Source organism: Aulonocara sp. 'chitande type north' Nkhata Bay, linkage group LG19 (genome assembly GCF_057382095.1).
Source record: "Aulonocara sp. 'chitande type north' Nkhata Bay isolate Kocher_YH1m ecotype deep benthic linkage group LG19, A_spYH_male_GT1.1, whole genome shotgun sequence".
Taxonomy (NCBI): domain Eukaryota; kingdom Metazoa; phylum Chordata; class Actinopteri; order Cichliformes; family Cichlidae; genus Aulonocara; species Aulonocara sp. 'chitande type north' Nkhata Bay.
The window spans coordinates 13,797,345-13,815,212 of NC_141362.1; the positions used below are offsets into that span (position 1 = coordinate 13,797,345).

The 17,868-nt window shown below is 38.9% G+C and overlaps 1 protein-coding gene across 3 annotated transcripts in view; it reads left to right on the top strand.

Moving 5' to 3' along the window:
• The window catches only part of syt14a (synaptotagmin XIVa), a 52,342-nt gene that overhangs the window by 11,360 nt on the left and 23,114 nt on the right, over window positions 1-17,868 (top strand). For 2 of the 3 annotated variants that reach the window (XM_086274058.1, XM_086274060.1), the window contains exons 2-3: window positions 2,093-2,140; window positions 15,339-15,491. In XM_086274058.1, the coding sequence (XP_086130184.1) occupies window positions 2,093-2,140; window positions 15,339-15,491 (201 nt within the window). The remainder of the gene's footprint in view (window positions 1-2,092; window positions 2,141-15,338; window positions 15,492-17,868) is intronic. The other variant, XM_086274059.1, reaches the window with a different exon arrangement.

The window sequence follows — 17,868 nt, forward strand, 5'->3', positions numbered from 1 at the left end:
TGAAAAACAGTGACTGGGTGTCTACCTCATGATATACTGAAGCTTAGGTGGGTGCCCACTGCTGAGCTCAACGTGGAGCTGCCATCCATCGAGTCCAGCCCGCTGGGCTGACAGAGTGTTGATAAAACTCAGACCCACAGAGAACGTCAGCGGCTGAACTGTTGTCTGATGCCAGACTTTCAGATCAAACATCCCTTAACTATTTGTTTGGTTGTTCCCATTTTTATTATGATTGAATAACAGCATGAGATACTGTATTGTTTATGCAACAATCAAACTGTGATACACGAGTGTGTGGTTTATTCCAGGATATGCAGAGGGATTAAAAGACACCCTGTGCTTCCAGTTTTTTTTCTCATGGATAAGGATCAGTGGTGCTTTGTGCAGTCAGATCCATTTTCAATCCATGTTTAGTGAGCCAGCGAGCTGCAGTCAGATGGATTTAAGGATGTTTTAAAATGTTGAGCCTTTGTTTTGCACAAAGATACACAGTTAAATATCTTACAATCTTATGTTGTGGGCTTTTTAAATGTCAGAGGGGCTGCAGACTGACTGCATGTATACTCAGGTTTGGCTTTGAAGGTGATTCCTTACAGGTTTAATGCTCCCTAAAAGAAAAGTCTTTAGAGTTTTGTTGTAAGCGAACATCTTAAACCACTGCACATTTCTAATGTTGTTTTAATATTCAGTTAGTATGTTAAAGTTTGTATAAGTAAGGACGTAATGATGAGTAATGATGATTGATTTTTTTAGCGACTGAAATAAATAAAGGAATAAATAATTTATATTATGGCTGAAATGTAAGAAAAATGCTAATGCAGTCATGAAATCAAACCAAGTTTATTCTCCAATTGGTGTTTTCAAAATGTTAAGCACTGTCCCTTCCACTGTGACCCCTCAGCACAGGTATTTAAACTGGTATTTTTTTCTCTTAAACTCTTCACTAAAGGTGCAATCGTACCCAAAAATAAAAAATCATGTTACATCTCGGAAAACTCGTGTTGGAAATAACTGATTGTTAGAGGCTGAAAATGTACACAAGTAAAAGCTTGATAATTATTATAATTCATTATTCACATTTCATTTCAGAAGATTTTTTTATTGAATGATGATACACAGTGAATGTTTATCATGAAGGATGGTAAACAATGAAAGGATGACATATGTGTTTAGACACTGAAAGCTGGTAGGTTATAATGATGAACCAGGGAACCAGTGAAAAGTACTCTGCAGCACACTTAGCTTAGCATAAAGTCTGGAAGCAAAAAAACAATTTCTACCCATATAAATTAAATGAACGATAAATATTGTGTTAATTAAAGATAGAGCTGGGCTGGAATAGTTTGTCCACTTTAAGGATTCGTGCTAACCCTTCTCCTAGTTTTGAACAGTTGTTACATATTTACTCATTTCTTTTCAGTTCTTGTGTTATTTCCTGTGCTTTGCCTGTTCAGAGTGAGACTGTGCAGGTAAAGTAGATGATTCAACTCTGGGCAATGTGCTGTAAGCTCCACACATGTATGCACACCACACACTTGTGGTATGCACATAAGAAACACAAACCATGCACATTGCGTACAAAAATAATAATAATGTAAATACTGCGAATCCATGTACATGTTGTAATTACTCTAAAGGCTGCTCTTGTATCAGTGTAAATGACCCTGCTACAAGTGTATGTGTATATATATGTTGTGTGTATATTTTGTATATACATACGCATACTGTTTGGACTTTGGATTAGATGGCAAACTTTCATTGTTTTTAGTAATGTACTTTTCAATGACAGTCTGACTGAATGTAGCTTAATTTAAAAGGTAGTGAAGTTAAGCTGAAGCTCACATAACCAGCTATTGTGCATAATTGTGCAATAAAACTTTAATAAATGCAAGAAGGATGTTTCTGTGTTAATCGTCCACATCCAGCTGTCACCATCCAGTCACTGTCTGTGTCTTCTATCCGTGTTATTCCTGTCCTTCTGTGGAAGTGTGTCCGAATGCGTCTCAACATATTTAAATGTGCGGCTGTGATGTTTTTGTCTTGTGTTCCCTCCATCGCGGCGTGGCTCATTGAAACTGCATTGTCTTTCCAGGTGGCGAGCGTAACTGTGGAGTACATGAGCTGATCTGCGTCAGAAAAGGTAGGGCAGATCAGAGCTCTGGGAGGTTGACCTTTGACCCATGCACTGCACCTCCCCCTCCACCTGTCTGATCATTTATCACCACTGAAAAACATCTGTGTGTTTGTTTCTGGCTGTTTCAAGTCGCGTTTATTGTTGGTCTGCTGTACTCTTTCGTTCTGTGTGCTCACTGCTTGTTCATGGTGTTTGTAAAGCTTGTAAAAGGTGATCAGTTAGAATTATCTGATGTTGCATCTGTGATGTATAAACGCTTGTGACACAAGAAGTCGCCTTTTTATTTCTATAAAAGAATTCTTTTTTTTAACAGGTATGTTTGTGTTTGTCATAGTTAGCGTTTCCTTTATGTATGCCCAAGTTTCTAAGATGCTCCAATGTCATGATTTATGGTTTTACAGTATGCTAGCATCGTTTTGACACTGAACTAGATAAACTGTTGTCATGGCAGCCACACAGCAGTCATGATGTCACTTTTGCTGCGTGCTTTCATTTGTGATGGTAGCAATTTGCAGCCAGCTTTATTTCAAATGCAGTGAACAAAAATAATGCTTGCAGAGCTGTAGCATTTTAAACATTTGATGTGTTTGCAAAGGTTAAAGCTAAAAGCTAAAATGAGATACCCAATTATGGAATAATTACCTATAAATTATAACATCCGCTTGTTGCTCTGATAACAGAAGCATTTAAATTCCATTTTTATTTAACGAATTAATTTTTTTTTAAATATGCATGACAGATTTTTTTAATTAAATAATTAAAGCATTGAAAAAAACAATTCGCCCTTCCAGTACTCCAAGATGCCACGATAGGTTTACTTCTATTTCATATTAAGCAGTCAGCTGGTCACTCAGAAGTTCAGCTTTACCTCTAGTTAACACTTTGTTTTCATTGATCTAACACAGTTATTCACCGTAATATCACAAACAGATTGTATGTAATTGCAAACTTGACAATATTCAATTCCAAATTGATAGCAGACTGGCTCCATCTTATTTCCATTTTATTGCTGTCTCAGTGCACTAAAGCATTTTATTGTATGGGGAATGAAATGTTTAGAATAAATGCAAATAATGCTTAATTAGAATCCAAAAAATAATGTTTTGTTAAGCAACAACTATTAGATGGGATTTCAATGATACCAGATAACAAGTTACTGTAATTACATAATTGCATGTAAGGAAACACCAAAGTTAATGTTATTATAAAGTTATTACAAATTGGTTTTCTGTTCTCTGTTCTGTTTGTCTAAAGAATTTCAGTAATGAAATTGGGCGATTATTAATGTAATCAGGGAAGTCTTCATGTGGCGAGCAATTTTAATAATCTGAAATATTTTATTTACCATGTTGGTAAAGAAGTGGCAAAAAGTCCTTGTAAAACTCTACGGTATTCAAGCGCAGGGATTTATTGTTCAGCATCTGGTGGGTGTAACCACAAGCTTTTCTTTGTTTATCTGCAGTCAGTGGTTTCTTTAAATGTAACTCACCGAAGGGAGCTACGAAACGTCAGAGCAGTGTCAGACGATAATATAAAAGTACATATATGTCGTTACACTGACTACATCATGCGTACATAAAAAATGGGAGGCAGGCCATGAAGGTTTGAGTGAAAGTATGTGTGTATTTGTTTATGACAGAATATGATGGGACATAAAAACAGCTTCTTGAACATTAGTTTAGATTTAGTGTTGGATGGTTCAGGCTTTCAGAGATTTAGGAGGAGAACGTCAGGGTTCCCCTGTATTTTTTAGAAACAAATAATAACGGATAAGGAATAAGATGAGTTTGTAGCTGCCCAGTTTTACTCATATTTTTCTATAATTTTCATTATTAGAAAATAAAAACACTATAGTTTGTATTCTGTAATCAAAGTTCTTGAACCAGTATTGTGCTGTAGTTATCAAAACAACAAATTACTACTTCTGCATTAATATCTTATTTGCATATGAAGAGCTTCTTTTCTTTTTTAATAATGCTTCAATGTGCTGCTTCACTTTAATTGCATTGGAAAGGTTGTTGTTGTTCTTATTAAAGGTTATTATCACTGAATGAAAATCATATTTCAAAAATATAAATTAAGGCACTTAATTTGTTGTTTAACGAATTCATCTTTTAGAGCGAAACCTCTACATGCGTCTTTTAGCGCATTTTCCACACAAGTCTTGACGTCCAGGAGACGGTTTCACAATCAGTAAGGAAGCAACCGGAAACATTAGAAATGATGAAAGCAGAGTTTGAAATGAAACTCTGAACAAACTGATAAATGAGACTTCACCCATTTAAATGTCACCTGATACCATTTGCATCTTCTTGGTGGTTCTGTGAACATCATGGCTTTTGCCAACAAAGGGAAGTGACATTTAAAGGTTGGATATGACCTTTATAGTAATAGAAATCCTCACACTTGTGTCATGGAAGAGGCTAAGGATTTAGCAGGGTGATACGTATGCTATCTACTAAGAGCTTTCACTGGATATATTTCTCTCATTTTTTATCCTTATATAACAAAGACATCAATTGATTTGGTGAAGAATATCAGAAGTGAGAGGATGTTGCAGGAAAAAAAAGAGAGAGGTGTGCACAGTGTTGCCTGAGGAAGCTCCTAAAGATCGATTACTTGGAGCCAAGAAGTGTGAAGGCTGTTTTTGTCTTTTTTGGGTTACCTAAAAGAAATCCAGGATGCTTATACCCTCCAATGCGTGGTTAACCTTAGTAATTATTTTTCACTGTCATATATTAATAACAAATCCTGCTCCTAGTCATTTCTCGGTGAGCAGACATGGTTTGTTTTCGATGCAGCTCATATATTGACGTTCCTGACTTGCCAGATTTTTTATTTATTTATTTATTTTTTTGCATTTTTACACACTAATAAATCAAGTTAACTAGAAGAGCTGTAACTTGGCATGTTCAGTGAAAGTACCGAGTACTTCTCTTTTACCACAGCATACTCATGTTCATAAAGAAAGTATTTCAAACTAAAAAATAAATATGCACAAGTGATTGCAGAAGGTCCTGATCATGATGGAGGGGGCAGCTGAGTGGTCTGCTTGTAGAACTGTGTGTGTGTGTGTGTGTGGGTTTAATGTGGGTTTAATCCATTTGTTTGAAACTACCACAGGTGTATGTGTTGTGTGTTTGCATGTGTGTGGCTACTCTGTGGGTAATGTGCTTCAGAGTATGTGTGGGAGTTTGCATGGGAGCGCTGAGAGTGCTTATGAGCTGCCTGTGGAGTGTGTGGGTGTCTATGTGGATTTGAGGAGGTTTGGTTCTTGATGACAGTTGGCATGTGGACAGATCCGACTTTATCCAGCAATGTCCTCTTCCTCCTCCTGGAGCATCACGTGAGATGTAGTTCATCCACTGTGTCCTTTTAGAAAACCTGACATTGTAAAATGAAAGCCGAGGACGCCTCTGGCTCTTGCTGTCATTGCATTGAATGTTAAACTATTAAAAGGCTTTTCTGGTTGTAATTCTTGGTTCCCACTGGTGTGAAATGTTGGCAGCTACAGGAGTTTTATTTTAGACGAACATGAAAACTGTTGGATCTCCCCAACCAGGGAGGTGGTTGTCATCTTTTAACTGTTTTTTGAGGAGTTGAAGCCAATTGCTTTTCTTACACTGATTAAAGCGAAATGCAATTTTCATTGTGCCTTTTCTTTTGCATTCACCAGTGACTGGAGAATCAATTTTTAATTAAATCTAATTAAATCTCTGAATTACTGCTGATACGGAGTACCCATCCAATACCAGAATTAAATTGAGCTTTACTCCTCACTCTGAGAAGGATAATGGGAGCCATTCAGTTTTGCCTGAGGCAACATGAGGCATGGCTTAAACATTTCACACGACAAAATGTTAAATATGTGCATTACTCGTAAAACCTAATTTAGTTATTTTAGTAAAGCAGGATCAAGAAAAGTAAAAGAAAAACATTTTGCTCCACTCGTCACCAAAGATGGGCAGTAACGCGTTACTTGTAACGCGTTACTGTAATCTGATTACTTTTTTCAAGTAACGAGTAAAGTAAGGGATTACTATTGCAAAAACGGTAATTAGATTACCATTACTTTCCCGTTACTAAAACCGTGATTTTTTTGCGAGAATGTCTCATGACAGTGACGTAAGCGAGTGCGCCGTTAGTGACAACAGCTGTCTGCAGATCAACAATGGATCACATATCGATTGTGGGAGAGAGTATGAGCGTGCAGCGTTTAAAGCGTGGAAGTACTGACCTTACTTTGAGTTTGATTCCATAAAAAGTGACAAAAACATTAGTGTCCGTTGTGCGTGGGAAGAAAACTTCTTTTTACAGCGAAAAAAACCCTTAAACTTCCAAACAAGCACCGAGTAGCTACGACGTAATGGGAAACTCACAGAGAAAGTCGCGGATTCTTCAACTGACCGCGGCACACCTGCACCAGGGTAAACCTCCGCCTGCCCCACTCCTGCTTTACAGGTGAAAAAGCAACAGGACCGCTGAGTCTTTGACTTTATTTATTTTCTGCTGTGTTTTACTTGCATCTATTTGAAATAGTGAGTGTAAACACAAAAAACATTTTATTTTATGTGCTGGAATGTGCAGAAAATAGGTTTAAATGTTAAACTAATTTATTCAAGTCAGAGAATGGTGCATATAATTAAATTTTTGCTTGATGCATAAAGTTAAAAGATTAAAACTAATAAAACAAGTTTAAAAAAGAGACTTTTCCATTTGATTACATTTTGTATGATGGATTATGTAGAAAATGTAGAATTGGGCTGAAAGATCTATCACTTTATCACCTCTTCAGGTTGTAAATCGTGTTTTTAAAAAGTAACTAAGTAACTAAGTAATTAATTACTTTTGAAAATAAGTAATCAGTAAAGTAACGGGATTACTTTTTGGGGGAAGTAATCAGTAATTAGTTACTGATTACTTTTTTCAAGTAACTTGACCAACACTGCTCGTCACACAGAAGGAGCTCTACTTTGAGCTGTTGGAGAGGGAGGACTAACTCAAACACACGCTTGTTACAACTCAGACGTTGTACCTTAAAGCTGATTGGCTACCGCAGCAGAAGACCACACTGGATGCCACTTCTGTCATATGGGAACAGACACAGGAACTGAGAGTACATCTCACTCAGGCTCAACAAAAATGGACAGTAGATGAATGATTTGATCAGAAATCTGGCATCTCTTAGTACCAACTGAGCTTCATTTAAATGCGACAGTGTACCTGAGTAATTCTCCTAACCATATCCATCTCTTTATGACCAAACATTATGTATTTTCTGATGGCAATTTAATTCACCAGCCAAGTTCTAATCATCTCAATTTGGTTTCTTATACATAGCAATGAAGACACTGCACTCAAATGGCCTCCATAGGCATCAGGTCTCACTACAATAAAGCACCTTTGGGATGTGGTAGAATCGGGGGGGTCACATAATGGATGTGTTGCCTATAAATCTGCATGCTGTCATGATAGCTGCTAATCTATGCCATTAGGGAATAATACAGCTCTGAGGGTAAAATTCAATTCAATTTTATTTATACAGCGCCAAATCACAACAACAGTCGCCTCAAGGAAAAACTTTTGACAGGAAGAAACTTCCAGCAGAACCAGGCTCAGGGAGGGGCGGGGCCATCTGCTGTGACCGGTTGGGGAGAGAGAAGGAAGACATGATAAAGACATGCTGTGGAAGAGAGACAGAGATTAATAACAAGTATGATTCAGTGCAGAGAGGTCTATTAAAACCATCTGAAGAGGTCTGACGGTGTACCTGATGAAGTGGCTGGTTGTATATACATATATGTAGCTAATGAATTCATTATCAGAACGATATTCGATCCAAATATAGAATCACAGGATTTCTCTTCTTTTGTAAACATGTAAGGGAGCACAGCTGTGGGTGAGCCTGTGACCCACAAAGTGTTGCAGTATTTATATATTTGCAGCATTATAATCTGTGGTGTCATTTCTGGGGGGGGGAATCACTATTAAGAGGTTTTATTTTCCATTAACAGAGACATCTGTTAATTGCATAAAATCTTTCTCAGTTTGTGAAAACTGCACATACAAGTTTTTGTATTTTTCTGATACTCATATTTCTCTAAATTTAATTAGGAATTTAATCCTGAACTGATTTCATTGATCTGTTGCCATGAGGAGGAAAGTATGAGTTATGCTGCAGGAAATGCCAAATATGTGTATTTTCTAAAGTACTTGGTTGTTAATTCACTTCACACATTAATTTTCAAAAAGTGGCTCTTTTTAAAGGTGTTCGGTACATTTTATAGCTGTTACAGGGTTCCTTTCCCACATAATTGTTCTCTGTGCTTCTTGTGTAACACAGTCGGTTATTGTTTAATCGTCCGGTGAGTCATCAGTCAGTCCCACACACGGGGCTATTCTCAGTATTTTAATGGAATCTGGCTTATTTGGTGAAGTAAGTCCAACAGGAAAATGATAAATGATGTTAGACAGCTTATACCACACAGCACCCACACTTTCACACAGCACCAGTTTTGCTGTGGAATTAAAAAAACATTTTCTTTGATGAAATATTTTGTTTTGTTTTTTAGCAGATGAAAGAAGTATGATGCAGTTTATGTGTAGATAAAATAAAAATATATAGTAGTTTGAAGTCAGGAGTGAAACTCACTGTAGATCTCCACGATTTAATATTCTTTTCCCTGTTTGAGGCATTTGGGGAATTATACAGAGCAGGATCCCTCCCGCACCATCTGTGCTGTGAATAATTCAGTCAACAGTGAGAAGCTGGTACAGTGTGAGCAAACAGACATTCCCATGAGAGAACGCCTCCTGCTCCCTTAGCGCCGTGCGACCAGACACTGAAAGCTACCAACAATAATCGGCTCATTACAGACAAAGAGGACAACAAAATTAAAATCTGCCAAATTTCCTGGCATGCACACATGTTTTAAGGCTAACAGACGAGTATCAGGTGGAAATAAGCACACGGCAGGTTATGTAACTGTCTTCTGCTTCTTTAGATGTGAAAGAGTCTGGTTGTTTTGTGTAGCAGTCTTGTTGTTAAAGCAACAATTACTTAAGCTTAACTGGGACGATGTTATGCGTAAAATAAGCTCCAGATCTGTATTTTTCATTTTGAACTCTAAAAGAGTAGATTTGCATGATTCAGAGTTCAATAAACATCTGGATTTAACTTGTACTGGGCCTTTATGCAGCATTGTGAAGTCCTTTTTGAAAGCCTTCAGATAAGAGTTTACTCGTTGCCACATACATATTTTGAAAGTTTATGTCAGGAACGAGGAGAGGAACTGACTGCTAACAACTTGTCAATAACAAATTAATCACAAGTCATGAGAGCACATCGCAGATAATCCTCCTTTCTGAAACAGAATGATCAAAATTTACAAAATGGTCTCATTGTTTTTATTCAGTCCAACCCAGAAAAGTCACTGAGGCCATAAACGCATCAGGAAAGTGTTTAAAGTCTAGGAGCTGTTTCCCTAAAGACCTATATAGAGCTGGAAGGCTCTTTGCATCCAAAACTGTCGCCCTCAGTCTCCCGTCCATCAACCCGAGTCAGTTGCGGCAGACGGTGCCTCTCCCTGAGCCTTCTTCTGGTTCTGCTGGAGGTTTCTTCCTGTTAAAGGGAGTTTTTAGTTCCCACTGTTGCCAAGTGCTTGCTTAGAGGCAGTTTTCTGATTGTTAGGGTTGTCTCTGTATTATTGTGGGGTCTTTACCTAACAGTATAAAATACCTCGAGGTGACTGTGCTTTATAAATAAAGACTGAATTTAACTACAGGTTGTCGGTGTCTGCCTTTCAACACACCTTTTTCTGATTGCTGTGCTTTGTAAACCAATGGTTTGAAAAACTGGTGGGCGGGGCTTCCATGCTCACAAACATTGATAGTAAGCAAGTAGTAAGTACATGTGGTGATCTCATTATTAGATGCTTTGGCCCTCTTTAATATGAACACCACCACCTGTCTAAGATGGAAATAAACACCAGCTTGAAAAAACTAAAAAAAAAACCTTAAAATTGGTAAAAAGATTTGTTTTAACTGGTAAGATGATTCCCAGTGATGACAAAATACGATCGACCAGCTCATTCTTGGCTGTAGGAATGATGTTAAGTTGATGCAGAGTTCTGTCACTGGTGTAGGCCGTAAAATGGGAAATAAACCCCACTGCCTGTCGCTGCGTCTGAGGAGATGCACCTATCAGTTAGTGTTAAAGCACATTGATTAATTTTGCTTGTCAAAGCCACTGGGGTTAACAACTTCCTGGCAGAAACTCTGATCAGTGTAAAATATTACAAAAGTAAGGACAAGCATAATAGTTCCCCTTTAAAAGAACAGATGTATTTTTCCTTCAAACCTGGAATGAACCTGGTTTTATTCAATCTTGACAAACACACAATAGACTGAAACCAGTGCAAGTTCTTTCCTCTTGGTGCCACTAATGGCTAAAACCAGTTAATTGTTACAGCCATTATATTGGAATTAAAAACAGAGAACCAGTCATCATTGCCACTAATGGAGAAACACGTCTTCTAAGTACTTTCTTGCCAGATGGGCTCATTATCTCCCATTTGTAAGAAAGGCAGCAGCTTGGTTTAATTGAACAAAATGGACTTTTACATGTAGAGCTGCATTCATCATGGTAAATGAGCTCAGCAGTAATCTAAAGTCTCCCATTGCACTTGAAAACCTGTTCCATCTCTCCACTTTTGTGACTGTGCATGAAATATTGTAAAGCAAGTGCTTCTCAGGCGTTTATTCTTTTACGTATTGGCTGCTGCTGAGTACCTCTGCCACCCCATCATTCATGGGCGTATGTCAGTACACCCATGATTCTTTGGGTCAAATAAATTATTATGTATGACTGGTGAAAGATGTGTATCCACATACATTGAAAAAAATAGGTGGACTGTTCTTTACAGACCCAGACCTAGTGCTGCATTTTTTATTTTACTCTGCACAACTTTTCCCGCAATTACAGTTTAGTTATTTTAATCAGCATTTTCTTTTGTTTTTACAGTAGTCAGTGTTTGTACACAGGAAATACAAGCTAGTTGCATGCATTGTAACTCATATAGAGGCATCCAAAGAAACAAGTCAGGGAAACGGAGAAAAGACACTAAAGTAGCGTAATAGTTGTATCAAAGTTTATTGCATTGAATTTTAATGCATGCTGGCTTTTACATTTTGGATTTTTGTTTGAGGAAATGTTCTCTAAATGGACCTCCTTGATCTGTATTTGAATGATGATGTAGATGATAGATGTAGCTTTTAGATCTGAAGTCAAGTTGACGCAAAATGGCCTTAAACCTGCATTCTTTATAACGACCACCAGGGGGCGATGACTGAGGTTGCAAACACGGGTTCTGATGCTACAGAAGAATATGGGAACTGTTTTATTGATGATTTGATGGGCTCGGTCACTCCATTCTGATCATATCAAACATGTTAAGTTCATTTTATGTGTTTATGTGTATGTGCATTATACGTATCACTAGGATTATCTAGGATATATTATAGGTTGTGGGTTCACAGTAAAATTTACAACGCACCAGTCACCTTTGGTTTTAAAGCACCAAAATGGAACCAGTGAAAATACTCATCCTGAAGCTTCTTAATGACATTCAAAAACAGATGGATCCTACCACAGCAGCTGGATCTATCTTTTATACATCTATAAGTAACGATGCCATTGGTTGCATAATGTGAAACAGGAGCCAGGTGTAGGTGTAGCATGTTAAACCCTTTCAAGTTTTGGAAAGAACATTGAACATTTATTTCTCATTCACTGCATCCTGGGATCTAAATTCTTCTCACCATCACCACTGTGCACCACTCTGTATGCTCACCAGTACTCAGGTGGATGACAGAAAGTATACAGACTGCTGCTAAAGTTTTCTTTCTGTCACAAACTTTCTCTGTGTATGAAGTGTTTGAGCGAGCAGCTTTCAGAGGTAAAATCCCCTGTTCTTCCCCACATGTTCTGAATGCAAAGCAATTCTGCAGCACTGAGGAAACATTTGATTCCATTAGACACCACACTGAATCTGCTGGTTTTATCATCCATTGATCTGTTCACCACAACCAGCAGCCTCTTTGCAAAGCTCTGTAGTGTAAGACATAATCATTCTGTAAGAACATGCGTCATACTTATTAAAAATGGCTTTAATGAGTGCCTTTATTGGCTTTAATAGGCGCTTTACTTCCATTGTAGTGTTTATTGTCTAATAGCACTTTTGGTTAGCACAGCTGCAGTCTGTTGTGTCACTAAGATGGTTGATCTACAGTATCAGGCATCATAGCTGAGACAATTGGGAATGTTTCTCGTTATGCTGGGGAAAAAGTATTAATTGTCCCTCATTTTAAATTTTGACTTCAGCGAGATTTTGGGATTAGTTTAGCTTGTTAACAGGATTATTCAAAACTGTGTTTCATAAACATTTCAGTAGAAATCTGGCTCGGCCCTGCTTAGAGCTGACTAACCTTTGAAGTTGATCTGGATCCAGACACCTTTAAAATGGCTCTTTATCATCAAAACCTTTAAAAGTTCCATTTTTTTCCCCTTTAGTTGACAAAACAGAGGATGAGCAACAAAATGAGGAGGAGAAAATGGTCAGGGGTGGATTTGTTGCCAGAGAGTTGCCAAACAGAAGTTGGCATTTTAAACCATATCTGTCACGGTTCGGCATGGCAAACCGTGGGGGGTGTGGGGAAGGAGGACCCAGGCGCGGTGCTCTATGTACAAGCAGTGCGTTTATTTACAGTGATGGAACTGATACACAACAATAATACATCCCCGTGTGCTCCCGACTTCCACTCCGTGTCTTCTCCCCGTGTTTGTGCCCATGTGTCTGCTCCCTCGTGCCAGTGCACTCTGTGTCTGCTGCCCTCTCATCCAGCAATCCTTCCTGGGAAAATAGAGGCAGTAGTTAGTACCCTCAGTTCACTTGGTAAGCTCACACTCACAAACAGACCAGCTGGAGAACTGACGGGAAGTCTCACGAAATGATCCCACGTCGGTGGGAGCTCCAAGACTCTTAAGTAGCTCCCCCGACGAGGCCTGATCAGCAGCAGGTGTGTGGCTTCGGGTGTGGCCAGTCCGCCAGCAGGGCCACACCCACCAGGCCTGAAGGCGCCCGCAGAAACACACACACACACACACACACACACACACACACACACACACACACACACACACACACACACACACACACACACAAGCAGGGATAACGAGGGACAGCAATACAAAATATATATTATAATATTAGTCCATAACTGCTCAGGGATCCTGGGTCGCTCAGACCCAGGATCCCTGACAATATCTAAAAAATATACACTTATCAAATACTTCATTTTTTACACTGTGCTACAACCTTGTGTTGTCAGCTAGGTGAATTTAGAGTTCACCCAGCACCTCGTAGGTTTGAAGCATGAATTCTGTAAACCCTCCAAAATAAGTGACACAATTACCAGAATAACCAGAATACGACACATGAGTTGTGCTTGCAACATGTTGGCAATGTAAAAGCCATTGTCTGTGCAATTGCCTTGTGATTGAACGACTGTTTTACGCTCAACATCTTGATGACCAGCGGGTTGCTGCAACTACATGCAGTTGGTTGTTGAAAGCAAAAAAAATTCAACACATTCACTGGTCAACCACCTATTTTTTTCCATTGTTGCATGGAGGTTTCCATCCTTGTATTGTCCGTGTTTTTATATTTAACAGTTATAACCGCTCACTTCAGCCAGACAGTCCAACAAGTGAAGTGAACCCTCTGGTTACAGATGAGTTGTCCTTAGTGAAATGCTAAAAAAATCTTCTGAACTGGCTGCAGGTGGTGACAGCAGGTCTCTGAAGGCTGATTGCAGCTAAATCTTTAATGTAAGCACAGTAAAAAAGTGGTTTAGGACAAAGATGATAGGCTTATTTGATCACTTTGATGCCACTGATGGAGAGAATAGAAAAGCATCCTGACGTTTAACCGTCTGTGATGGCGTTGCACCTCCATCCTGATGTCATAAGGTCATACATGTAGCTGAAGGTCATGCATTTATATTGTCACCAGTGCAGTCAGGATACATGTATCACCTGGGCCGGTTCATTCTGGCGTAACAAAGCCTCGCTAATGATGTTTGTGTCCAGACCTAACTGGATCTCCTGATGTGCGGCACTCAGTGCTGCCTTTAATGAGATCTGACTCGCCCGTGCGTCTGGGGGTCCGTGTGATGCTGCACCTGAACCTGTCACTATGGCAACCAACAGGTTGCGTTTCTACAGTGACACAACCCCTCTGAGTGTCTCCTTCACTCCGGTTTCTTTGCCTCTGTGTCTCTCATCTGCATTGTTTGTAGAAGTGTTTTTTTGTCAGATGCTAAATACTGACACAGTACAGATGTTTTTTCTGCATTGTACCCAGCGAAGGTTTCAGCTGGAGCCAAGATGTGTTCTAACTGTACAACTAAGATGTTTGTGAATGTGGACATTAGTCATTTGTTTTTATTTTTAACAACTGGTTAATGTAATTTGTGGTCGTTTTCAAAAAAGTAACATATATCACACGTTACTTAATAACTAATCTAAAAATTATTTATTATGGTTTTTTTTTTCTCTACTCACCAAGAGGACCTGAAATGTTTTATAATTATGAGTGAAAAGCATAAAGATTAATCTTAGGCTAACTTCAGTCTCTTAGTCCTACACACTGACAGGATTCCTTATTTTGAAACACGTGAAAAACTCTGTCAATGTGGAAAAGTAAAAAGTCAGATGTCACGTCGATTTTATTGTAGAAATAGATATAGATAGAAATTGAGAGTTGAAGTTGGACTGCTTTTTTTTGGCACTTATTCTGTTCCCTGTTAAATATTTGGCTCATACATTCATCTGTAACATCACTCTACATTCTTTGCTGCTGGCTTTGTGTTCACCTGCTGATTTTGCAGATGTTTTGCAAAGAGGTGATGTCCTGTTAGCATTAGAGGATAGTTGTGTTGTTTCTGGCCTGGACCCAGGTTTCACTTAACTGTCACTTCTTCTGAATATTTTTTTTTAGCTCAGAAAAAGTGAAAGCGGGTGTGAATAAATTATTACCATTATTACCATTTCTTACAACATGACAACCTACTACATTCGATTTAAGGCTAAAAACAGCTTAAGTAGTCACGTTTTGATATTTAAAAATGCGTATTTGTTTTCTAGTCTCTCCAGAGGTGCTGGGGTTTCTGACAGCCATCGGACTCTTCATCATCCTCATGACTTTCCTGTTTTGGTACCTCAACAATAAGTTGGCACTAGAGAACCCAGGAAGCCTTCAGTGCCTTGATGAATTCAGGAAAGCCACTGAGCTGCAAGGTGAGCATGCATAAATTTAAAATGAAAGCACATTCGGTTGTCTTTCTTTCACATCTGATTTTCTTTAGTGCCTTTGATCCCAGCACGAGGCCCTGCCTCTGCATGGAGGCATTTTCCACTGACACTGGCCTTTCTCAGCCCATGCCGGGATTACTGTTACTGACAGCTGTAGGACTGTTTACTTGTCATCTGCCCACGGGGGCTTCAAAGGTTTAAAAGGTTGGTGCCCCCCGGGAGCCCACACGGGGAGTTTGCTCGACTCAGAGAAGCCATCTGCAGAAAACAAAGGCAGGCAGTGTAACGCAGCAAAGTGACTAATCTCAATGACCTTCTGTGTGGACAGATTTGGAACAGTGGCTGTTTTGACAGACACATGAGACAAATATTTGAGTTCGAATTGTTACCGGTCTGTTGAAAAAACAGTTTACAGTTTCCTGATTCTGTTTGTTAAAGATGTATGTATTGAAGACTGCATGTTGTAAGTGGGAATGTATGTTGAGTTAGTGGGAAGGTTTGCAGAGCAACCACGGATTGGGTTATTTTAAAAGCTGTGCTGCCTCCTGCTGGAAAAAATACAAAGCTACAGTGAGAGAAAACTAGCTTCCTGACTTCGCTTACTGCTCTGATCAGCTACATTTTTATTCTCTGCTTTATTGTGTTTCTTTCCCTAATTTTAATTATCCCCTCACTGAGCATCTGCATCACATTGAGAAATACCTTCTTCTAATTGAGAGGACGTGTAACTAACTATAGTCTTTAAGTGACCACTTAGAGCAGGGATGTTCAACTCCAGGCCTCAAGGGCCGGTGTCCTGCAGGCTTTAGATATCACACCTAAATCAAATGATTAGGTCATTATCAGACCTTTGGAGAACTTCAAGACATGTTGAGAAGGTAATTTGGCCATTTAAATGAGCTGTGTTGGATCAAGGACACATCTGAAACCTGCAGGACACCGGCCCTCGAGGCCTGACTTAGAGTTTGAATATTTAAGGATGGCAAAGATAAAAAAAAAGTCTTTTATGTTTTCCATGAATAGTTGTCAGCTGTGTAACAACTGTGCACAGAGCACCATGGCAGCTTCATTATTGGAAATAATCTTCATTACTGTTTAAACAGCCTCCACTGTGACTTCAGGTTGCTGCACACGTTCAAAGTTTAGACTATTGAAAGTCTTGGTTCACTCAATCTCAATCTGTCCTCCGTGTGGAATCACACGTTTGCCTGTTTAAGGGTCTCTTAAATGGTATTGTGAAAACGCAGCAGCTTTTATTGAGACGCCCTCGCCTGCCTGCAGTGGAAGGCAAATTGGCTCTGGCAATTTGTGCTTTTGTGTTCAGATCACGTCCATTAGCTTTTGTAAAACACACCTGTTACAAATCTATCCAGTTTCTTTTCAACCTTTGTAGTAGTTTCAAAACGTGTCACCTGTTCAGCTTTTAAAACAACAAAAATCTCATTTTGGCGCGTAGGAATGGGGCGTAGGAGAACACCTGGAGAATATCTCATCCGCCGTTGGCCAGGCTGCCAGTCTGTCACGGCACAGCTAATAAATACATTTGGAAGCTCTTTTTTTAAAAGCATTGATGATAGCATGTTGTTGTTGTGACTCAAAAGGCATTAATTGAAAGTTGCATGATTGTTGCTGGATTGATACAACCAAAGCAGGTGAGCAGATTTGGCTAACCATCAGTTAACCGAACTAAATGAGTTTATGCATTTGACAAATTTATGACTCGTTTAAAGGATGCTTTAGTCCATAAATGCTATCGAATTTAGAAGAGATTTAAATTTAATATGTGATGAAGAAAGAGTCGCATTGAGTGATAATTCCAGTAGAAATGTTGTAGAACCACTTGGCAAGATAAACAAGAAAACCCATAAGAGTATATGACATCAGAGTAAATGACACACAGACTGAAAACACAAGCAGAATTTTAAACATCTTGTAAATTTCTCTGAATTCAGTCACTACATCACACTGGATGTGTGATGGAGGTAATTTGGTGGAGGAGAAACCAAAAGGAGAGAGTAACATCGCAGGATGAGGGTGCAGATGTTCCTTTTTAATCACAGGGCTCTTCTGTTTTCACTGCAGTTACTTATCAAAGGCTTTTCTGAGCGATCACGAGCTTTCTGTTCAGAATGATCCAATAAGCTACAGCTGCCAGAACCAGTGCAATGATTTTTTTCCCTCATTGATTTTATCTGTTGTTTCCACCCATACAGTGTTTATTTTTATATATAAAAAGATGCTTCTTAAAGTGAAGCCAAAGTAAAATTGTCTTAAACCTGAATTCCATCTAATAGCCAGCAGGGGGCATCTCCTCTGGTTTCAAAATGCTGTCTATGGAAGGACATCCCATCAGATCAGCAAA